Source organism: Hemiscyllium ocellatum, chromosome 39, assembly GCF_020745735.1.
Source record: "Hemiscyllium ocellatum isolate sHemOce1 chromosome 39, sHemOce1.pat.X.cur, whole genome shotgun sequence".
In the NCBI taxonomy this organism is placed as follows: domain Eukaryota; kingdom Metazoa; phylum Chordata; class Chondrichthyes; order Orectolobiformes; family Hemiscylliidae; genus Hemiscyllium; species Hemiscyllium ocellatum.
In genome coordinates, this window is record NC_083439.1 from 22,918,705 (window position 1) to 22,944,314 (window position 25,610).

The window sequence follows — 25,610 nt, forward strand, 5'->3', positions numbered from 1 at the left end:
AAATATACTTTAGATAAATGAGAACTGCTGCATTTTGGAAAGGCAAATCAGGGTAGGATTTCTGCACTTAATGGTAAGGTACTGGAGAGTGTTGCTGAACCAAGGGGTCTTGTAGTGCAGGTTCATAGCTCCTTGAGGTGGAATCGCAGGTCAATAGGATTGTAAAGAAGGCATTTGGTATGCTTGCCTTTATCGGTCAGTGCATTGAGTATAGGAGTTGGGAGGTCATGTTGCAGCTGCACAGGACATTAGTTAGGCCACTTTTAAAATACTGCATGCAATTCTGGTCTCCCTGCTAGAGGAAAGATGCTGTGAATCTTGAAAGGGTTAGAAAAGATTTACAAGCATGTTGCCAGGGTTGGAATGTTTGAGCTATGTTTGAGACAGGCTGAATAGGCGAGAGCTATTTTCACATGAGTGTCAGAGGCTGAAGGATGACCTTATAGAAGCTTATAAAATCACGAGGGGCATAGATAGGATGAATAGCCAAGGTATTTCCCCCAAGTTAATGGAGTCCAAAATGAGAGGGCATAAGTTTAAGGTGAGGGGAAAAGACTTAAAAGGGACAAAAAGGGGCAACATTTTCATGCAGAATGTGATGTGTGTATGGAATGAGTTGCGGAGCAAATGGTGGAGGCTGGTGCAAGTACATCAATTAAAAGACATCTGGGTAGGTATATGAATAGGAAGGATTTAGAGGGATATGGGCCAAATGCTGGCAAATGGGACTAAATTAATCTTGGATATCTAGTCGACATCGACATGTTGAACTGAAGGGTCTGTTTCCATGCTGTACAGTTCTATGACTCAATGACTCTTCTATGAGTTAATAGATTTTAGTCAATTCACGTGTAAGTCAGTTGTCCAAATACATTAGTTCTGTATAACTTATTGAGACTACACCAGAATCATTCCCATTGGAACTGTGTAATCAAAATTTTGAATCTGAAACAGTAAAGCTACTGCCAGTCTCGCCACCCTCAGAAGGTAAAGCTGCATCCCTCCCACCCTCAGGGCACCAAATAATGTTTGGAGTGGTAGCAAACGTCTGGTTTTCACCTGTCCACATTTGGAACCAGAACTGATCTTTCCATACAAACATATGTCTTGATGAAACATGAAGTTCAGATTTTGCACAGATTGCAGTTTTTGTTCAAGTACGGTGTGCAGCCTGCAGGAAAATACCATCTGGTTGTACACCTAACCAAAGCTATTTGGTTCCACAACTGTACATATTGCACCACTCTCAAGACAGCCAAGGTTTTGATCTCCTCATATTTTGGACTAGCTATCACCCACATAAATCAAAAGGAAATTAACAAAACAGCATGTGGTGGAATGCAAAACCTTTTTGCCTCAGCATTTTTGGTTACTTTAGGTTACTTTTTTCCATCACACTAGAACAAAAGTGTTTTGATTTATTCTAGTCGTTTTTTTCCCCCACAGTTGACAACTATAACCTTAATCATTATCAAAACAGATTCCTTAATAATCAATTTGAATAGACAAATAAAATGTGATTTTTTTTCCACAAGAGTATGAAAAATATTTTTTAAAATATTGATTCAGTTTGGTTAAGCAGCTGAATTAATTTATCATTAGGTTCTTTAGGTATTCCAATTATTAACTTGTATTTGGTTTAGGAAGCAAAGAAAACTCTTTTCACTGAATTTGCAAAAAGTAAGTGACCTCATCCTATTATCTAATCTGGAGCTTTTAAGAACATGGTAATTTGAATACTTTCTGTCGCTGCTCTTGTTCCTCATCTCGTTACATACACGAACACCTCCAAGGTTGCTGGGCCCTAGAATCCTTTTCTGAAACAATTCAACAGATGGAAGGAAGGAATTCTGCCATCCTTACTTCATAGAGCAGAATCACAGAATCCCTACAGTGAGAAAGCAGGCAGTTTGGCCCATCAGGTCTGCACTGACCCTCCGAAAAGCATCCACCCAGACCCATCACACTACCCTATCCCAGTAACCCTGCATTTCCATGGCTAACCCATCTAGTCTGCAAATCCCTAGCCACTATGGGCAATTTAGCATGGTCAGTCCACCTAACCTGCTCATCTTTGGTTTGTGGGAGAAAACCGGAGCATCTGGAAGAAACCCATGCAAACACGAGGAGAATATGTAAACTTCACATAATTGCCCGAAGGTGGAATCAAACCTGGGCGCTGTGATGCAGCTATGCTAACCACTCAGCCACCATACCATACTTGATCTAGTACACAGTGAGTCCAAACCCACAGCATTGTAGTTGACTCTAAGTGCCCTCTAAACTGTCACAATTCAGTCAATCTGTTACAAAGGCTAAATAAAGGAATGAAACCAGACGATCATATATCTTCAACCTAGGCATCATAAATAATAACAGAAAGCTCAGCCCTGTACATGCTGCAAAGTCCTCCTTACAAACATCTAGAAGTTGGTACCATAGCTAGGAGCTGTCTCAAAGACTGTGCAAGCAACAGCCTGAAATACTTACACCCATGGAATCATATCTGACGGACAGTCACCATCAATAACATTCCTGGTATGTCCTGTCCCACAGTCAAAACAAATCCTCCCAGAATCATTGAATTATAGAATCCCTACAGTGCAGAAAGAAACCATTTGGCCCATCAATCAGACCCACTAAAGAGCATCTGCCCTATCCGTGTAACTCTGTATTTAGCATAGCCAATCCATCTAGCCTGCACATCCCTGGACACCACAGGGCAATCTATCATAGCTAATCCACCTAACCTCCACATCTGTTAACTCTGGGGGGAAATTGGAGCACCAGGCAGAAACCTGGTTATGAAACACAATGCAACAAGCTGGCAAAGCCTGTAAAGAGCATACACTTTTCTCTAGTTACATGGCTTTTCTAAGTGGACATCTTACAGCAGATTGCTAACAAACATGCACGTGGTGAAGGAATGCATGGTCATGGTGAGACCAACTGTCAGAGATGGGCATGGCAAGGAAATGTGGGCAGGGAGTGAGATCGAATGTCAGGGACTCCACAATCGACCAGTTGATTGTCGGAGACCATAGACCCAGAAGGACAAGGGCAGCAGATGCGTGGGAGCATCTCTACCCGGAAATTCTCCTCCAAGTCATACACCATCCTAACCTGAAACTATATGACCATTTTTTTCACTGTTACTAGGTCAAAATCACGGATTTTCAATCTTTGCACTGCAAGCTGTTTAAGAAAGCACCTCACCAGCACTTCCCCTAGAGTAGCTAGGAGTGTGCAATTAATTCTGGCTTGGCCCACATTGCTCATATGCCATGAAAGAGTAGAAAATAAATTAATGATGGTTTGAGTTTTCTTCCACAAGCAAAATTTCTGCACTGGCTCATATTTTGAAACTTTTTAATAAACATTTTGGTGCTTTGCCCATTTTCATGAAAAGATAATAAAGTGAGAATTAAAGTACAGGTAGTTCTTCTATAACGTTATGGTTGCATTCTTGGTTCAACCCCGTGTTACAGAAAAATTGCGCTTTAGAAACAGCATTTAAAGTGTTGCAATGTAATCATGTTACAGCTAACAGGTTTTAAAGTTTGCACTTTAAAAAGCAATCCCAGCAAATACTTGTTAACAAAACGCTTATTTTAGCAGAATGACCTGTAGTATGAAGCTCCAGAATTTACATTGTTGCCCTCCATAACATAGCTGCAATTAGATTCACATTAAACCTAGGTTAGAAGGGTTCTGCATGAACTATTTCACTGACTTTTTTGTTTGCAATGCTGCCCAATGAGGAACTGGAAAACACAAAACAGTTTCTTGTTCACCCTCACTTCAGATTAAATGTCAGTGATATCCAATTGTAAAATGAATTGATCTAAGTCATCAATCATTGAACTGAACTCAAGTGAATGCAGAAAAAAAATCCTTCTGTGGTTTGTTCAATATCTGAAATTTGACCCAATTTTTACAACATTCTATGAAACCTGAAATTTAGAATGCAAATCTTGTGGTGCAATTTCATTAAAATTCTTCCACTCAGTCTTAGTAACAAGTTAAAATAGTTTTTAATACCTTTACTGTAAGTTATTTTTGAAAGAAAACCACAGCTTTAAACAATTGATTTGCTTAATGTAGAGAAATAATAATGCAATGCATTCAGACTCACCTGTGCCCATTTCATTGCCGATAGTGGGCATGACCTCAATATCCACACCAGCTGGAGAGCCATTCTCCAATTCCCTTTCAATTTTACTAACTGTCTTTGCAAGTGAGAAACTGGAAAGATCCTCTGGAACTGCAACATCATCAGCAACATGTAATTCAATGGTTTTGTGTTTAGAGCTAAAGTTTAAAAAAAAAGAAGTTTTAGCTGTTAATTTCCAATCACCAGCTCACAATAAGACTGATATACTTAAAACATGGCAACTGGGTGGGGGGATGGGGGAGATTTTACATGCCAGGAGTGGTGAAGATGGGAGATACATAAGAATTCTTGAAATTGGTGCAGGAGAAGACCATGTTTTTCACCTTAAAACCTGCTCCACCTTTCACTTCCCTGTCTCTTTCTCGTAACACTCAGTTTTCCTGTAAATCAAAAAGCTATCAGTCTTGGCCTTGAGGGATCAACTGGTAGAAAATGGGAAATCTGAAATTCTCAAACTCTCCACAGCATGTGAAGATCTTTTCTGGTGCCCTACTGAAATTCAGCCTGATAAACATGGCTTCCAGTCTGGTGGAGAATACCCCAGTGAGGGCCATTGAACCAAATAAATCTAATCCCCAATCATGCAAGAAATCCCTGATCCTGCGAGGATCACTTGAAAGTGGGAGAACAGTACAAGGCAGAATGATCACTGGCCCCACACAGTGCACCGTGAATACAGTCATAGATCTGTACAGGATGGAAACAGACCCTCTGGTCTGACTCATCCATACCAACCAGATATCCAAAATTAATCTAGTTCCATTTGTTAGCATTTGGCCCATATCCCTCCAAAACTTTCCTCTTCATATACCCATCCACATGCCTTTTAAATGTTGTAATTGTACCAGCCTCCACCACTTCCTCTGGCAGCTTATTCCATACATGCACCACTCTCTGCGTGAAAAAGTCACCCCTTAGGTCACTTTTAAATCCTTCCCCTCTCACCCTAAACTTAGGCCCTCTAGCTTTGGACTCCCCCTCCCTGGAGAAAAGACCTTGGCTTTTCACCCTATCCATAACCCTATCCACTTTATAAAGCTCTATAAGGTCACCCTTCAGATTCTGATGCTCCAGCCTATTCAGCCTCTCCCTAATGCTTAAACCTGGCAAAATATTTGTAAATCTTTTCTGAACCATTTCAAGTTTCTCAACATCCTTCCGATAGCAGGGAGACCAGAATTGCATGCAGTATTCCAAAAGCAGCCTCAGTAAGGTCCTGTACGGCCGTAACATCACCTCCCAGCTCCTATATTCAATGCATTGACCAATAAAGGCAAGCATGCAAAATGCCTTCTTTGCTATCCTTGCTTTCAATCCAAAAGCTGTCCTCTCTTCATTGCAGCTGCAAAATCCACGAGTAAAAAATGAGGTCTGCAGATGCTGGAGATCACAGCTGCAAATGTGTTGCTGGTCAAAGCACAGCAGGCCAGGCAGCATCTCAGGAATAGAGAATTCGACGTTTCGAGCATAAGCCCACATTTGCAGCTGCAAAATCCAGCCAACCACAGAATTAATTTGCATTACAATTTAACTGCAAGGTCATCAGTCTCATTAGCATATTTAAAATGCCAACCTGCATCCTGGAAATGGATTAGCTGCCCACACCATGCCTCTCTCAGTAAAATACAGACATCGGTCGGTTGCACCACTTTCTTGGTGACTCTTTTTCATTTATCCTGAGCCTCCACACAATTTTACCCATCCTTCCATGTTAAAAGTTTGTCTCGAACTTTCCAGAATATAACTGATTAAGGAAAAATCAAATCCAAAAGAAATGCTCACCTTGACATAATGTTACATGTTTAGCAAATGCTGCACCACACATTTTGGACTTAATTACTAAAATAAGTATAAGCTTGTACAGAACAAAATGTATAGTGCTCAGCATCAAATTGTAACATATTGTGCTCAAATTTATGGAGTGAAAACAAATGTACACTAGAAGTATTTGTACTTATTTCAAAATGTCATAATCTCAGTAAAACATTTAGCTTCTCATAAGAATGTAAAAAATTGGAACAGAGGAGGCCATTCAGCTCAAACCTTCCCTGTTATTCAAAAAGATCATGGCTGATCTGCCCTAAGCCTCAATTTTCCTGTCATGCCAGGTCATCCTGGCCTCAACTCCCCAATATTTCAAAATCAATGTTTCCTCTCTGTATACTTAGTGATCTAGCCTCCACAACTCTCAAGGGTAGAGAATTCCAGAAATTTATTACCCTCTAAGAGAGAGGCTGCCTTAGCATCTCTGTTTTAAAGTGTCTATTTATTCAGTAACTATGACCATTAATTTGAGACTTCCCCATTGGCAGAGACATGCTGTCAACATCTACCCTGTTAAACTTCCTCAGAATCTTGTATACTTCAATAAGATCACCATTCATTCTTCTAAATTCTAATGAATAAAAGCCAAGGAGAAAGTGAGGACTGCAGATGCTGGAGATCAGAGCTGAAAATGCATTGCTGGAAAAGTGCAGCAGGTCAGGCAGCATCCAAGGAGCAGGAGAGTCGACGTTTCGGGCATGAGCCCTTCTTCAGGAATAAAGGCCAAACCTATTTAGCTATTCTTAGTATCAGCCTACTGAATCACTTTTGAAATCCCTGTCATGCCAGTCCCTCTTTCTTAAATACAGGGTCCAAAATTATACACACTACTTCAGGTTCAGCCTCATCAAAACCCCATAAAGTTGTAACAAGACGTCCTTATTTTAAACTCCAATCCCTTAGCCAAAATTCCACTTGCCTTCCTAATTACTTGTTAGACCTGCATCCTAACTTTGTGGGCTTTATGAACAAGCACACCCAGATCCCTTGTCCTACACCTTTTTGAAGACTACCTTTTGATTCTTTCTACCAAAGTGCATGACCTTACTCTTTCTCACATCAAACTCAATCTGCCAAGTTTTCGTCCATTAACTCAATCCCGTTATTTCCTTATCAAAACTTCCGTGTCTATTATTGTACAGTCAGCAAATTTGTATGGATGACACTCTGCCTCCCCTCAAGTCATTAATATAGATGGCAAATGACACTTCACTAAATAGGAGCTCAAACTGAAAAAAAGTCATTAATCCCAACTTTGTCTTCTGTGCGTTAGAGAATCTTCAATCCAGGCTAATACATTAGCCTGGATTGAAGATTGGTTCAAGCAATCAGATCTTGGTGTTTGTCTGCCTTTAGTCATATCCGTTTGCCAAATGCCTCAACCCCTCATATTACAAAATCTTTCCTCCCAACTGCACCTTATTTATCTCATATCTTTGGGATGTTTAGTGTCCTCCATCACAGAGACCAATGAAAAATATCAGTTTAAATTATCTGCTATTTCCATGTTCCCAATTATCAATTTCTGAGTTTCACCCTCCAAGTGTTCCACTTTACCGTACCTAATCTTCTCTTTTCATACACCTTCAGAAACACTTGTATTTGTTTTTGCTGATTTACTTTCATATTAAATTTTCTTTCTCTTTATATGCTCCTGTTTCCTAAAAATAATCCCAATCCTCTTGCCTATCACTAGTTCTCAACACATTGTATACCACAGGTTTCAATTCGATACTCTCCTTGACCATCTTTGTTCTCAAGCATGTGGATGTGTTTTTGACAAATTAACCTAAATGTAATTTGATATTTCCATTTAGGTCTCCAAAACTCTTTTCCATGAAAGACTGACTTTACAAGAGGTGCATATATTGATTAACAGCAGTGAGATAATCATCAACAAAATATCTTTTGAGATGCAGGCAGCAATTTGGAATTCAGTCGAAAGAGTATTATTACAATATTCATCAATCTATTAATCCTGTCTTTGAATAGGTCAGGCATTGTAAACTATGGTCTCTGGATTATATGTACTTCTTAAATATTTTCATTCGCTCATAACCCCATTTTTTTTTCCAGTCCTCCCTGTCCGTTGCTTTTCCTGTTTCATCGCAGGTTTTCCTCCTATTAAATACTCAGTAGCCAGGAGACATTATTTGTACTGGTATTAAGTAAATAAAGGTAAAATCTGTTAAATATGCATTGGATTATTTTTACACCACTAGCATCAATTTCATAGGACCAAACTGGCACTTACTGCTGCTTCCCCATTGATGGATTTAAAATTATCCATCAACAAAGAAGCAGCAGTGGGAGCAGAGCTTTCCAAATCTCTAGTTGCCCTGAAGCGAAACAAGGAATGTCAGATAAAAACAGTACTCTGCACAGACAGTATTCCTTAAGGCTTTCCAAATTACTATTTTAAAGGTAAGATGCACGAAGTTAATCTTTACCTGTTTTTCTGCAAAATTTTGATTCTCAACAATTCTCAAACTACCATACTGATCACACAGGCCATGCTCTCTTTCACCTGACTGGAACTGTGCAACAGTGTCGCAATGAAGGCCATATATTTAATTTTCGCAGCCCTGCATAGCCATTGTTTTATATCTTCCCCAATAAATAAGGCCTAGTCTGCGGGAAGTGGTGGGAAGGTGGAGCAACAGCAGCAGCATGGAGAGAGTTTCAATCTCACTGAGCTCGGGGAGTGTGGCCTAGTCGTACATTGTCACTGCAAAAAATTCTGGAGTAATGTCACAGGGAAGCTGTGACTGATTGGCTGGTAGGAAATCTGCAGTCAGTTTGAACAACAGCACAATTGAGAAATATTAGAAATTATTAACTCATAAATTTATAATGATAAGGTTCTCCACATAAGGCTGCTGCAAAAAATATAGAGGCATGGGATTGAGGGTGCTTTAGCGTTTTGGATCAGAAATTGTCTAGCTGAAAGAAGACAGAGGATGGTGGTAACGGGTAATGCTCATCCTGGAGTTCAGTTACTAGTGGTGTACTGCAAGTCTCTGTTTTGGGGCCACTCCTGTTTGTCATTTTTATAAATGACCTGGATGAGTGCGTAGAAGGATGGAGTTAAAAATCACACAACACCAGGTTATAGTCCAACAGGTTTGTTTGGAAGCAATAGCTTTTGGAGCACTGGTCCTTCATCAGGTGGTTGTGGAGTGTAAGATTGTAGGACACAGAATTTATAGCAGAAGTTTACAGTGTGATGTAACTGAAATTATATATTGAAAAAGACCTGGATTGTTTGTTAAGTCTCTCATCTTTTAGAATGGGCATGTTAGTTTCAGTTCTTTTGTACGCAAATTCCAGAACTTTCTTAAAAGTTACATTCTCAAGTGAACTTTAAGAAAAGGTGCCATGTCGGCCCAGATAATGCATTGAAAGTGTGAGGTGCCCTGTGTGAGACTGTCTATGCCACAATGGTCAGACTGATTCTATTCTAAAAAAGAGATTTACAGAATCTTACAAAATCTGCAGTCATTGAGCAAAATAAAATGCAATTCTGCAAGTACAAATTCACCACAAACTTGTGTGCGCATGGCGGGGCAGGGGTGAGGGGGTGGTGAGGCAATGCCTGTGAGAGAATGTGTGTGTATGAGTGAAAGTGTAAAGGGATATAGGTCTGTGAGAGACTGCATGTGCGAGAGTGTGTGTGTGCGTGTGCGTGCGAGAGTGTGTGTGCGCGTGTGCGTGCGAGAGTGTGTGTGCGCGTGTGCGTGCGAGAGTGTGTGTGCGCGTGTGCGTGCGAGAGTGTGTGTGCGTGCGAGAGTGTGTGTGTGTGCGTGTGCGTGCGAGAGTGTGTGTGTGCGTGTGCGTGCGAGAGTGTGTGTGTGCGTGTGCGTGCGAGAGTGTGTGTGCGTGTGCGTGCGAGAGTGTGTGTGTGCGTGTGCGTGCGAGAGTGTGTGTGTGCGTGTGCGTGCGAGAGTGTGTGTGTGCGTGCGTGCGAGAGAGCGCGCGCGCGTGTCTGCGAGAGAGCGCGCGCGCGTGTCTGCGAGAGAGCGCGCGCGCGTGTCTGCGAGAGAGCGCGCGCGCGTGTCTGCGAGAGAGCGCGCGCGCGTGTCTGCGAGAGAGCGCGCGCGCGTGTCTGCGAGAGAGCGCGCGTGTGTATATAGTGCAGTGGGGTCACCTATAGAGTGGCACGAACTCAAGGTCCCAGTTGAGACCATCCCCTCGGTACCGAAGGATGGGTTAGTAAATTTGCAGATGACACTAATGTCGGTGGAGTTGTGACATTGGAGTGGGAGGAGGAGGAGGAGGATCCAGATGTTGTGGTCCATGTTGGGGCAAACAACACAGGCAAGGCTAGGAAGGAGGACCTGTTTGGGGATTGTCAAGCACAAGGAATGAAATTGAGGAACATGTCCTCAAGGGTTATAATCTCCAAATTACTAACCGAGCCACATGCAAATTGACTTAGGGACAAGAAAGTTCGTGAAGTAAACACGTGGCTAAGGGAGTGATTTGGGAAAAAGGGGTTCCATTTCATGGAGCATTGGCATCAGTTTTGGAACAGGAGGGTTCTGTACCACTGGGATGGTCTCCACCTGAACTGATGTTGAACCAGTGTTCTAGTGAAAAGGATAATTAGGGTGGTCACCCAGTCTTTAAACTAGTGAGTTGGGGGGCGGGGTGCGGGGGGAGGGAAGGGGAACATGGCAGGAAGTGTGATAGCAAATAAACAGGTAAGCAGCAGGTTGGCATGTACAGGAGGGCTTAACTGCAAGGCAGACTGTGAAACAAGTAAAAAGGAAGAATAACTCAGGAGATATTATTAGAGATGTTGAATATCATGAGAGTATGAAAACTAGCATAATGGCACTTTGCCTGAATACTTACAGCATTTGTGGCAAAGTCGGTGAGCTAATAGCAGAAATCATCATGAATGAATATTATTCAGGAGCCATTACAGAGACATGGTTAAAGGATTGTCACAACTGGGTGTTAAATATCCGGGGTATCAGCCTATTCGGATGGACAGACAGGAAGGTAACGGAGGTGATGTAGCCCCACTATTCAAGGACGACATCAGGGCAGTGCTGAGGGATGATATAGGTTGCATGGAGAATAAGGTTGAATCCACTTGGGTGGAAACCAGAAATTCTAAGACGAAAAAGTCACTGATAGGCGTAGTCTATAGGCCATCAAATAACAACATCACATTGGGGTGGGCAATAAACAAAGAAATAACTAATGTCTGTAAAAATGGTATGGCAATTATCATGGGGGATTTTAATCTACATGTCGATTGGTCGAACAAGCTTGGTCACGATAGCCTTGAGGAATTGTTCATAGAGTGTATCCATGATAGTTTTCTTAAACGGTATGTAATGGAACCGATGAGGGAGCAAGCTATTCTAGATCTGGTCCTGTGCAGTGAGACAGGAATAATTAATGACCTTATAGTTAGGGATCCTCTTGGAAGGAGCAATCACAGTATAGTTGAATTTCGAATACAGATGGAGAGTGTGAAGATAAAATCCAATATCAGGGTCCTGTGCTTAAATAAAGGAGACTACAATAGAATGAAAGAGGACTTGGCTAAAGTCGACTGGAAACAAAGATTTTATGGTGGGACAGTTGAGCAGTGGAAGAATTTCAGAGCAATTTTTCAAAGTGCTCAGCAAAAGGGTATTCCAGTGAAAAGGAAGGACTGTAAGAAAAGGGATAATCTGCCATGGCTGTCTAAGGAAATAAGGAAGCTATCAAATTGAAACAGAAGGCATACAAAGTGGTCAGGATCAGCAGGAAACTAGAAGATTGGGAAAACTTTAAAGGTCAACAGAAAGCCACAAAAAGAGCTATAAAGAAAAGTAAGATAGAACATGACATAAAAACTAGCACAAAATATAAAATCAGACAGCAAAAGTTTCTATAAATATATAAAATGAAAATGAGTAAACATTGGTCTTTTAGAAGAGACATTTAGATGTGGGATATGATGAAATGGCCAAGGCATTGTATAGATATTTCACAGGTCTTCACGGTGGAGGACACTAATAACATGCCAGTAATTGACAAAGAGATGAAGATAGGTGAGGATCTGGAAACAACCATTATTACAGTAGAGGTAGTGTTGGGCAAGATAATGGAGCTAAGAATAGAAAAGTCTCCTGGCCCTGATGGAATGCATCCCAGGGTACTAAAAGAGATGGTGGGAGAAATAGCAAGTGCACTTGAGGTAATTTTCCAAAATTCGCTGGAATCTGGGACAGTTCCAGCAGATTGAAAAACAGCAAATGTGAGGCCACTGTTTAAAATGGGTGGTAGACAAAAGATGGGGAATTATAGACTGGCTGGCTTAACTTCTGTGCTGGGTAAGATGATTGAGTCTATTATCAAGGAAGAAATAGCAAGGCATCTGGATAGAAATTGTCATCTGGGTAAGATGTAGCATGGGTTCATGAAAGGCAGGTCCTGCTTAACTAATCTTTTGGAATTCTATGAAGGCATTACAAGCATGGTCGACAATGGGGACCCAATGGATGTGGTGTACCTAAATTTCCCAAAAGGTCTTCGACAAGGCGCCCTACATGAGGCTGCTGCATAGGATAAAAATGCATGGCGTTATGGATAAAGTATTACCATGGGTAGATGCTTGGTTGACCAACAGGAAGCAAAGAGTGGGAGTAAATGAGTGTTATTCTGGTTAACAATCAGTAACTAATAGCATGCCTCAGGGATTAGTGTTGAGACTGCAATTATTCACAACTTATACAGATGACTTGGAGTTGCGGACCACGTGTGGTATGTCAAAGTTTGCAGATGACACTAAGATGATTGGCAGAGTAAAGTGTGCAGAGGACTGTGAAACTTTGCAGAGGAACATAGATACTTTTAGTGAGTCGGCAAAGGTCTGGCTGATAGGATACCAAGTTAATAAATGTGAAGTCATACATTTTGGTAGGAGTAACATTAAAAAGGACTATTACTTGAATGGTGAAAAGTTGCAGTATGCTGCTTTGCAGAGAACCTAGGTGTTCTTGTGCATGAATCATAGAAGGTTGGTCTGCAGGTACAACAGATAATTAGGAAGGCAAATTTTGTCCATCATTGCTAAATAAATTGAGTTTAAAAGCAGGGAAGTTATGTTGCAGCTGTATAGGGTGCTGGTGAGGCCACATCTCAAGTACTGCATGCCATTTTGGTCTCCTTACTCAAGAAAGGATGCACTGGCACTGGAGGGGGTGCAGAGGAGGTTCACTAGGTTTATTCCGGAGTGGAGGGGGTCGGCTTATGTGGAGAGACTGAGTAGACTGCGATTATATTCATTGGAATTTAGAAGAACGAGGTGGGATCTTATTGAAACATATTACAAAGGGAATAGATAAGATAAACTGCGAGAGGTTGTTTCCATTGGCAGATAGAACTAGGACAAGAGGGCATAGCCACAAAATTAGGGGGAGCAGATTTAGGACTGAATTGAGAAGGAACTTCTTCACCCAGAGGGTTGTGAATCTATGGAACTCCCTACCCAGTGAAGTCATTGACACTACCTCAGTACATGTTTTTAAAGCTTAGCTTTTTTTTGGACAATAAAGGAATTAAGGGTTATAGTGAGAGAGCGTGTAAGTGAAGCTCAGACCACAAAAAGATCATCCATGGTCTTATTGAATGGCAAAGCAGGCTTAAAGGGCCAGATGGCCTAACCCTGCTCCTAGTTGTTATGTTCTTAATAAATGGGACTGGGAGTTCACAGGAATTGGCAATCAAATCTGTGCCCCTTTGCTGTAGTTGATCATGTATGTCACAGTACCTTTAAAATGATCTATTTTTAAGAAGAGTGCTGTTGTGCAATTATTTCCAGAGTTAAAGTGATCAAATGAGCAGGTGCCCTGCAAATAGTGATTTTTTTACTTCTATATCTAGAATAGAATTGTCGCAAAATTTCAAATTTAAAGCTCTCCCCACAAAAGGTTTTATATTTTGTTGCAGAGAATTAACTTAACTTAATTTTAATTAAACTTTACATGAAGAAGTATATAGGATGAATGCAGAATATAATATCCAATCACGGTATCAATATCATGCACACTATAAAATAAAGGTGCGCTATTAAGCACAAAAAGTAGCTATATCCATAATTTTGCATTGAAACTCAAAGCAGGCATGATTTAAGAACAAACCTCAAATTACTTTAAAACTGGAATGTTGTACAACTGGAAGGCATGGAAATAAATGTAATAGGAGAAAGTGAGGACTGCAGATGCTGGAGTTCAGAGTCCATAGTGTGGTGCTGGAAAAGCACAGCAGGTCAGTCAGCATTCCTGATGTAGGCTTATACCCAAAATGTTGATTCTCCCACTTATACACAGAAACAGATCCTTCAGTCCAACTAGTCTATGCCAATCATAATCTCCAACTAAACAAGTCTCATGTGCCAGCTCCTGGCCCATATCCCTCCAAATCTTTCTATTCATGTACTTAGCTAAATGTCTTTTAAATGTTGTAATTGTACCCACATCCACCACTTCCTCAGAAAGTTCATTCCACACGCGAACCACCCTCTGTATAAAAAAATTTGTCCCTCATGTCTTTTTTAAATCTTTCTCCTCTCACCTTAAAACTGTGTCCCTTAGCACACTATCATAAAATGTTAGGCTGTAGATTTAAATTAATAAATTCATCCCGAATGAAGTCTGGTTTCAAAATCAGTTATCAGCAGAGAAAAAGGGAGTCACACAGAAATGGTCCCTCCTATTGCTGCATATTCCTTACAGAATGATTATATATTACTGATTATAATTTTTGGAAAAAAAGTCTGATCCAGACATGGTCAAGGAGATGGGCATAACGAAGAAAGAATAGCTACTTTAAAAAAGAACTGAGAAGGGCAATTGTTGAGAAAACACAATTAGAAAATCACATCAGTGCACATTAATCAAGATTAGTCACTGCCAGGCATTCTACATCAATATGACAGCCTGTATTGTACACCAAAAAAAATCAAAAAATAGGAAACAGTGAATTACCCTGATAGGCTATGCAAGGTATCACTATCACTTATTATTTAACTTGTCGCACTTGTCTCTCTCTCTCTCAAACCAGTAACAAAGTACACTATAATACCAATCCTTTAGAAAAAACTACACAGGATAAATTAAGTTGTGTTAACATTTCAGGTTAATATTTCTTAAATAAAAGGAAGATTTCCTTTTGAATAGTGGTCATTAACCCCAACAATTTGATGCTGCTTCTTCCCTTTCCATCGTGAACCCCAGCTCAAACACAGACAGCGCTAAACAATATGGAAGTGAAATAAAAATAACGTTTGTAGCACCTCTGTATTATAAAATGTGCTTAATATTTTGATATTAAATGCAATGTACAAATTGCATTTTGTTTCGAGGGTTTTTGAACATTAAATTGGACAGTTGGTACAGAAATAGTGAAAACTTTACCTTGGCAATTTCTTTTCCTTATTAGCTGAATTTGGTCTGCTTCGTTGTGTGCTTTTCAGTCCAACTTTATTTTTGTTCTGAATCATGTAAAGAAAATATAACTACAATTATTTTCACTAAATGACTCATAATTCAAGGTGCAAGACTGAAATGTATAAAATTGGGCAGCGGGGCATAGATAGGATAACAGGAAGATATTTTTCCTCTTGATGGAAGGATCAATGACCAGGGGCTTAGATTTAAGATAAGGAGCAAATGGTTTAGAGGGGATGTGAGGAAAAATATTTTAACCCAGTGGGTGGTGGGAATTCAGAACTCACTGCCTGTAAGGATGGTAGAAGAAGACATCTTCATACCAAGGCATACGGCTATGGCCTTATGGAAAATGGGATTGGAATAGTTGGGTCCTTGTTCCTTTTATTTGCTATTTTCATTTTACCCAATAAGAATAAATTATTCCAATGCTTTCATAAAAAAGCACATTTTGATAGTTACAAACATGCCAAGATTTTGCTAATTTTGTTTGTGAAATCTAAAGTTACTCTGGCCCCTTTTTCGGTCAGTCCTCCTTTCTCATTATTATGCAACAAAATTTGCTCTTTTATAACACCTTGGCCTTGTTACCATTTTGACCTCATTAGCATCCAACAACATGACTGATGTCTGCTTGATTCGGACATATATTAAATTTGTTTCACTTGTCTGCTGCAGGATTTCCAATCTTAGCAAAGACAATGGAAGTTTGCCTCAAATTTAGGGGCCTTAAAATATCACGTTTACATAACTTTGACTGAATTAAAACCAATTATATAAATTAATCAATCAACAATGCACACCATTCTGAAAAGCACAAGAAGTCTGTCAGCAAGGCAAGCCATGCTAACTTTTAAAATAAATTCTTGACAAAAAGGTGCAAAGCTGAAGGTTTCTTGGTACCTTCAAAATGGATCTTCCTGGGTAAAACAGCTTAGAAACTGAACAATTCAGTCGTCTCAGAAATCAAAGAGCTGAATTTTCTTATTTTCAGTTAAAGTGTTTTTCAAGTGAGATTCATGAAACCCAATCCACCATGGTTCACAGTGACTCTGCAAACTCCTGCTCTTTGCCCTATTAATTGTGGAACCAGGCTCTCTGGCATCTTTCTTGAGCAATGATGTGGTTGTGGAGGCAAATGTGCCCACCACTGCTGGGACATTTCACCATTCATGCTGCTGGTGCCATGTTAAAGCCGAGCTGCAGACCATTTCAAATGCTGTAAGCCAGGAACTGCCTCTCACAATTTGGTGTTCAGCTCTCATCAGTCAGGGCCCAGAAAGCAAAGCTTGCTCCCCGCACGGTGGACAAAGACCTGGAGGTTGTCATGGTTAGGCAGGCAGTCCTTTATCCTGTTGACTGCCAGATCCAGTTATCAGGAATAGATAGCAACCTGGGTCAATGCTGTGTCCAAGGTTAAAAGGAATGCCGAGCAGCACAGGAAGAAATTGAATGATCTTCTGTGCTTCGCAGGTCCCACTATTTTCTCTGTCATTTAGATTAGATTGCCTACAGTGAGGAAACAGGCCATTTGGCCCAATAAGTCCACGCCGGCCCTCCGAAGAGTAACCCATCAAGATCAATTTCACTCCAACTAATGCACCGAATACTATGGGCAATTTAGCATGGCCAATTCACCTGACCTGCACATCTTTGGACTGTGGGAGGAAACTGTAGCACCCAGAGAAAACCCATTCAGACATGGGGAGAATGTGCAAATTCCACATGTTCGTCCAAGACTGGAATCGAATCCGGGTCACTGGTGCTGTGCGGCAGCAGTGCTAACCACTGAGCCATCATGCTGTCCCATTTCATACACATGGAGCCACCACTCACTCAAACTCTGCCACAGCACACAGATTTCACAGCTCATGGACTACAATTCAGTCAATGATGCACTGCATGTATTACTTCCACTCAATAGTTCTTCCCTCTGGGCAATTAGGGATGGTTAAGAAATGCTGGCTTAGCCAATGACACCTATATCTCATGAATGAGTAAAAGAAAATCCTCATCTTCCCAAATTATTGTCCCCTTCTGCTCTCTTTTGGATCTGGTGATGTGTAATGAGGTACATTTAATAAATTATGCCAGAGTTAAAGATTCCTGAGGAAATGTGAATATGTATGATAAATTTAACATTCAGTTTGAAAGGGAGGAACTTGGGTCAAAAACAATGCTAAGTTTAAATAAGGGAAATCACAAAGGAACAGGATCAGAATTAGCTAGAGTGGATTTGGAAAGTAGTTTAGCAACAAAGAGATTTAATGAAACATGGCAGATATTTAAGAAAATAGTTCATGGCTCACTGTAAAATATATCCCTGTCATGTCAGAAAGAACAACTCCAGGAAGGGAAAAAACCAATCACAGATCAAGGAAGTTAAAGATAGCATCAAATTTTAAAAAACATACAATGTGGCAAAGATTAGTGATGAGCCAGAGGATTGGAAAAGTTTAAAAACCAACAAATGACAAGCAAAATCGTTATATAGAGACAGAAGATGTACTTTAAACATGCAAGTAACACGAAGACACACAGCAAAAGTATCTATAAATATATAAAAAGGAAGAGACAGACCAAAGTTAATGTAGGTCCCTTAGAGAACAAGGCTGAAGAAATAATAATAGGGAACCAGGAAATCGCAAAAGAGTTGAATTAATATTTTGTATTGGTCTTCTTAGTGGAAGATATTAACAGCAGTCCAAAATTACTGAATAATGAAGGGCCAAAAGAAGGAGACAAATAAATATAACTATCACGAGAGAAAAAGTGCTAGAGAAATTAATGGGGCTAAAAGCCAATAAGTACTCTGGACTCAAAGGGATGCATCCTGACATATTAAAAGAAGTAGGTACAGACATAATGGTCGCACTGATAATCTTCCAAGAATCCTTAGAGTACAGCAGGGAAGAGGTGACACAAATGGAATCGTGGCCTTTATTTCAAAGAGAATGGGTTATAAAAATAGAGAAGCTTTGTTAAAACCATACAAGGCAGTAATCAGACCACAGCAGGAATACTGTGAACAATTTTGATCCCTTTATCTAAGGAAAAATATACAGCATTAGAGGCAGAGCTCCTGATTCAGAGGTAGGGACCTTACCACTGACCACCTTAGTCCTTTATAAATAGAATAAGCATCAGAAAAAGCTCAACAAATATTTATGTTAATACCTTTGTTATTTTATTTTCAGAAGATGCTCCATCAGAAGGAACAAATTCTCTGGGGAAATAAAAGAACATGTATAAATACATATTTTTATTTTGGCTCATGCACTACCTAATAGGTAAATGATCATTCAAATATCAAGCAATCATAAGTCATGACTCATTCTCTTAGATCTCATCTTGCACAAAAGGAATTATATAAAATGCAACAGGAACATTAGTGATAGTCAGTATAAACATTACTACATTCAGTATTGTAAACAATCAAATATCTCAAGCACTTCACTGTCAACTTTAAGATAAGTATCTATTTGTGAGTTCATGCTTCTGCATCACTTAATTCATTTTTCCTGAGTTTGATGAATTTAGTTAGGTCAAAATCTTACTCATAAGTTGCACATAATTTGGAAGTTAGGTCCTGTGTCTCAGGAGAATGGTTTTCTGCATTCAGATGTCACCTCCTATTAACTGAACATGAAAAAGCACTTCAAAAGTGGTCATGTTGAACTTTTAAGCCACATGATCTAATCTAGAGCCAAATCTGTGTGATGAGCAGTCTTCAAATATGGAAGAGGAATTGATAGAAATTCTGCTGAATTTAATTTTTAGGGGAGTTGGGACGCCGATTTTTTAAAGTATTTTCTTCCTTCTCATTTTCCTTTTCTGTGTCTTGCTACATTTCCATAACACAGTGTGCTGGAGGCATGTTTTTGGGATATTCCAATGCCTTCAACAGCTCTGTAATCAGTCACTCTCTGATGTGGAACAGCAGATGTGATAAGACTTCTGGCAATTTCCCTGTCTTATGATGATTAAACACTGAGCCTTCGTCAGACAGGTACAAGAAGGGCAATCAGTAACTCAATGTTACTCAAGAATAGGCACAAATTCTTTACTTCAACACTGTAAATCGTAATTTATGAGCACCACATGTGTTACCTTGGGCTTTTTCAATGGCACAACAATTATATTTGTTAATTGATTATAGGTTCATAGAAATTACACGAAATGTTATGATTTGAAATGCAATAAATGGGTCATGCTGTTGTTCTATTAGTTCTTCCTACACAAAAGGTAACATGCCACTGCTGTCAGGCAATATTAGAACACACACTGCTCAAATAAATTAATAATAAAATTGAAAAATCTGGAAACACTCGGCAATTCTGACAATACGGACTGGATTTGATGCAGCCCACTGTAGTGGAAAACAGTCACCAAACCGACTTAATCATGAGAGACGGCCTACAATAGTCTCTCTGATAAAGTAAGGGGCCAGATGCAGCTGACAAACGTCTTCTGGCTGCTGATAATGGGATGACAATGAGGTTCATGTATGATGGTACAGCTTTGATTGGCCTTTAGTGGGCAGGACTTCTGCCACAGTGGTCCTTAAGTGTAGTGGAGGCCTGATGATTGCTACTTAAGTGACTGAACAGCACTTGATTCTGTTGGACCTCCCACCTTGAACTGATGGTAGTCCAGTGGGGAATACCTCTACTAGCTGACAAAAACTCAGCTTGTGTGTAAACAGAAACAGAGCTAATGTTTCAGGTGGATGGCGTTTCACTAGAACCTGTCGCTACTTAACATTCACCAATTCCCGTGGAGATAATAAAAGTAAGACTTTAATAACTCAAAAACAGCCTCCTATCATATATCAACACTTGACAAAATCCCTACATTATTCAGAATTAAAAATTAAGTTAACTTGTGTCTGTGTAATTTGTGACATGTTGATAGAGAAATTTGGTGCAAAAAAATTTGCATGTAACAAAGTAGCTGATGTAAGATAAGAAAATGCGACCCAGACAGTGCAACAAACCACAAGTGAGACATATTGTTTTTCTAAAATTGGGTGAGTCAGAGAGATGGAAGAAAAGTAGTTGGGGAGAGTAAGGAAATGGCAGAAATACTACACACGATTTCTGCTTCAGTTATCAGAGGGTGTAAATTAAGACTTGATATATATGAAGTGGGTGTGGAACATGGAGTTTATTAATCAGAGGTGGCAGAATTAAAGAAATGACTCAAATCTAAGGTAGACATTACTAAGAGGAAAATGCTGCATTTGTAAAAGAATCCAATTTAAGTGATAACAATTTAAGGATGTTAGTTGTAACTTTTAGTCTAACATTAAAGCACGATTCAAAAACAATAGAAGAGATGTGAGAATTGTATTCCTGGAGTGGTATGGAGGATGAAGAGCTACACTCATGAAGGTTTAAGATATGAGAATAAGATCAGTTAACTTGCTATAAGACAGATTTGATCCTTAGTTTCTGGCAAATAATTGATTTAGCTGAACTGAGTGAGGAATTAGTTTCTTTAGCTTCAATGTCCCCATTCATAGAAGAAAAATACTTTGCTACAGTTACCATATTGCCCAGGTACTTCCAGCTAGAAATGGATGTTGGAAAAGATTTGGTTCAGTTGTCAGGACTCATAGTCATAAACTTTGATGGCATTTCAATGTTCAGGCTAACAGAGCAATAAGGCCTATTTTGCAAACAATCAGATTGTCGAACATCACTAACAATTTGGAACAGTACCCTCATACCTGTCACATCCATAAGAGTAAGGGAAGAAAACTAAAAGGGGCTGGGGTGTGATTAATAAATTTGTCTGTAAATGTTACTGTCTATTTCGATCAGAAAAATCATAGGTTAATGATATCAGTCAGGTAACTATGGGGGTCACAAAAATGGTTTCAATATTGCCATATTAATGAGGAAATACATAGATAACTCAGTTCTATGCCATTAATGAAAATGTATATTAAAAACCACTGAATTTCAGTGGAGTCAGTTTCTGGAAAAATAGTGTCTTAAGTATATTTATTTCAACACCTAAACACATAATTAGATCTGAAAAGTCTGACTGGTCAACAGTGACAAGTAGAAGTCAATCTAAATAACAAAATTAGTGTCACTTAGTAAATTTTAGTTGATAGACCAAAGCTCTGGCTTTCGCTCTATCATAAAAAGTTTAAAAAATGCAATTTGACATTCAGTATAACACGCAGTGCAGAAACATAGAAAATAGGAACTGGAGTAGGCCTGCTCTACCATTCAATATAATCGTGGCTGATCATCCTACTCAGTACCCTGTTCCCACTTTCACCTCATAGCCCTTAGCCTGGGACCCTTTAGCCTAAGAACTACATCTAACTCTGTTTAAAGACTCTATCAAATAACTGTCCCATAGAATGTATACTTTAAAAAATGCAATTAAACTTAAAAGGTTAAATACAACTATCAAACATTCTTGAATGGCTGGTTAATGCAATGAATAGTGATGAGATCAAAGGGGCTCCTTGGAATGGGCAAAGGGGAGCAAGTTCTGAAAATACAGCAAGAATTGAAAAACTGGAATTCTAACATGAGAAAATAACTTTCCAATTTTGCCCTTTAGCTTTAAATGGTACCATCAGAAACTGACTACCTTAATTCAACGCATTTCTATCTCATTATTAGCCCAATGCACCTCATTTCTACAAGACTGCCAATTCAACTCCCCTTCTCAGACATTCATCAAGCTATCTTCATCACACGTGCTCCATAAACATTGTCCTCCATCATTTTTCATCCACTCAAATTAAAATCAGCAAACCACAGCATCATACGTTCTCTTGGTCCAATACTCTGAAACCTTCAGAACTTCATTTCAGAACTCAAGAACTATTATGAGTTGCATGCATCTGCCAAGTTACTTTAAGTACAGGGATACACATGCATCTCATGCATCTACACAGGATGGTTTCATTTCTTACCGGTCATTCTGCATTCACTTGGAGGCTGCCAGCCTCTGTGATTTGCAGTGCATTTTAGCACACAGGCTCTTCAGTTCTAAATTATAGACTGCTAGTTTCCATGTCTTGCATTGCTTTGAGAGAAGAGGGATGGGCAGGCAACTTGTCACATTTCAGAGCACTGAACAGTCAAGGGGTGTGCATGTTACTGTACAACACAATGCTACATCAATGTCACACCAGTACATGAAATTGCTGGAAAAGCTCAGCAGATCTGGTAGTACCTGTGGAGAGAAATCAGAGTGGATGTTGCAGGTCGAGTGATACTTCCTCAGAATATGTTCCAGCAATTTCTGTTTTGGTTTCTGATTTATAGCATCCACAGTTCTTGGCAATGTTAGGTGTGTGATTGATTTACTTAGTAAAATCATTTAGTTTGGACTTCTGAACTTTGGCATATAAGTTTTCCATGTATTTGAGGGAGTTTAATCATGAACTCAGATACATTTCTGTAAAATTGGTCATCATTTTAAAACACAGTATTAGAGAGAGACTCCCTAAAGAGTATGTGGTTTGGTTATATTGGGAGAGTTTATGAGTGAACAAAGTAAACAGTGTAGCATTATGCATTCCAATACAAGATATTTTGAGTTCTTAAGGGCAACATCCATAGCTTGGAAAAAGGTGTTCTGATTTCAATTTGGAATAGTTTACAGAAGACAGTTGATTGAAGTTACAGTTAAGTCCTTTGGATTTGAACAAGATGGAAATTCTTCCTGGTGTGGGTAATGGTGTAAAGTTGTGTTATAGAGACATACAGCATGGGAACAGACCCTTTGGCCCAAGTCGACCATAATCCTAAACTAGTCCCATCTGCTGGCACTTGGCCCATATCCCTCCAAACATTTCTTATTCATGTACTTATCCTAATGTCTTTTAAATGTTGTAATGGTACCTGCATCCACCACCTCCTCGGGACATTCTTTCTACACACGAACCACTTTCTATGTAAAAAGGTTGCCCCTCATGTCTTTTTAAAATCTTTCTCCTTTCACCTTAAAAATATGCCCCCAATCTTGAAATCCCCCACCCTAGGGAAAAGACACCTGCTATTCACCTCATGATTTTATAAACCTCTGTAAGGTCACCCCTCAACCTCCAATGCTCCAATGAAACACATCCCAACCAATCCAGCCTCTCCTTGAAACTCAAACTCTCCATTCCCAGCAACATCCTGGTAAATCTTTTCTGAACCCTCTCTACCTGAATATTATCCTTCCTATAACAGGGAGACCAGAACTGGATATAGTACTGCAGAAGAAGCCTCAACAACACATTTTTTTCCCTTAATGAGTCATATGAGGAATTGAGTAAAATGGAAATAGATGAATGAGTATTGATGCCGGATCAGCAAAACTGATGAAGGTCCCTCAGTAATTGAATAAGAAGTGCAATGGAAATAAGGTGGCTCAGAGCAATTAGGTGGATATGGTGTACGGAATAGTGAAAACTGTAGTCTATGAGCCTTAGTGAGAGGCATGTGCAATGACAGAGCTAGGGTGAGTGGACACCCTGTGAGTGAGATAGGGAGAAAATACTGGGATTATAGAGCATATAAGATCATTGACCTTCTTCCAGCACTATTGTGTGTTCTTTTTAACCTCAGTCACCTAAGCCACCATCTCGGTCCAGACTGACTGTGCCTAATGGTCAAGCTTTGTTTGGCAACCTTCAGGAAAAAACACTGCCTTCCTCTCCAGTACCCCACCCACCAGTACCTTCAGATCCCTGTTAGTGAAGCAGAGAGCTAACTTACTTTGTTGGGCCTTGTCCTCTGTGTTAATGCCGCAGCACCCAGTCTGACAGACACTTACTGGTTTGAAGCATTTGAAGTGGTGTGTAACTGGAGTTTAGATATAGTGCCACAGAGTGAACACAAGATACCTTACGTTCACTCTGCCACGTGCTTTCACAGCCCAGATTCATAAAGTGAAGTGCAGAAGATTGTATGGGAAAAGTTGCAGTGAACAATGGTAGCAAGGGCACTTGACCTTCATTCAACAAACACTAGCACAAAATGGGAAAACTGTTGTCTTCTCCAGGAATGTGTCGAGACTAGGTAATGTGTAATGTGTGCAACGTACAATGGCCCGAAAGTGAATGGTTTTCCCACCTTACTCAGATAGAACAGAATTGTTGGTATAAGAGAAGGGAGTAGAATCTCATAATAAATTGGTTGAGAATTAAGTTCAGGTTGAGGCTGAGGCTCATGCATACTTATGCATGTTTGCATTTTAGCTTGCTGAGCTATTCCTTGATCAGGATGTCAAACTTGAAACTTTCACTTGGTGCGACAAAACTTTACATGAAGAAAACATTTAAAGTACATTATTCCTGCACAGATAATTCTTTAACGTTGTTCAATGAGTAATTATCTTACCTCAATTTCTCATCATTCATAGCAACTGTTCCAAGATATGATAATGATTGAGACAGCATTTCTTCTTGCCCCTTCTAGACACATAACCAAACAATCTTCTTAATCATTTAAGCGGCAACAAAATATGAAGACAGTAATAGATAATCACAAAATTTGATGTTAAATTTGGATATTATGTAAGTTAGAAAAAGATGGAAAGCAAACTCAATAAACTTGAGTCAATATAAATACATGTTTTTAAAAGTGGAAGGAAAACATAGAAATGAAGTTTTTGTTCAAAATACAATGTTAATCACAAAAAATATTTTTTCTTCTATGTATCTATCAACATGGGGCTGTTGAGTAGGGAGGTTTTAAACATTATGTATCCTCCTACAGTTTCTTTCCCTTTTAAGATGCAGCTAACCAAAAAAAAATCCAATAAAGACAAAAGAATCAAAGAATTTGTTTTCTAGGATCATTTCTATCAGTATCCATTATTAAGATATTCAAGTACTTGCAACTGACATGAAGTTCACGAGTAGCATCATTTAAGACCTCCAGTTTTCAGCTGCAGTTTTCTAATTTCCAGAAACAGGGAAGGGCGGTGGACAGTAATAAATACAGAATCACAGCTGAAATAACACTGCTGTTAAAATTTTGATTAGCTTATTCAGGGAAAACTCGCAATATTTTGCCAATCCTATTGCTAAGACAATCAACAGGGGGTATATAGCCCTTCATGTGATTACTTGCTCTCACTTCCTAAGACCATGGCCCAATATTCATGGGGAAGGAAGGGAATTGGACAGGCAAAAC

The 25,610-nt window shown here is 39.6% G+C and overlaps 1 protein-coding gene across 2 annotated transcripts in view; it reads right to left on the reverse strand.

Annotated features, from left to right (window-relative positions):
• tex9 (testis expressed 9) overlaps nt 1-25,610 on the reverse strand; it is a 68,653-nt gene that overhangs the window by 37,363 nt on the left and 5,680 nt on the right. For both annotated transcript variants that reach the window (XM_060852906.1, XM_060852905.1), the window contains exons 4-7: nt 24,813-24,886; nt 18,628-18,676; nt 15,418-15,494; nt 4,136-4,311 (exon numbers count right to left, since the gene is read on the reverse strand). In XM_060852906.1, coding sequence (XP_060708889.1) covers nt 4,136-4,311; nt 15,418-15,494; nt 18,628-18,676; nt 24,813-24,886 — 376 coding nt within the window. The remainder of the gene's footprint in view (nt 1-4,135; nt 4,312-15,417; nt 15,495-18,627; nt 18,677-24,812; nt 24,887-25,610) is intronic.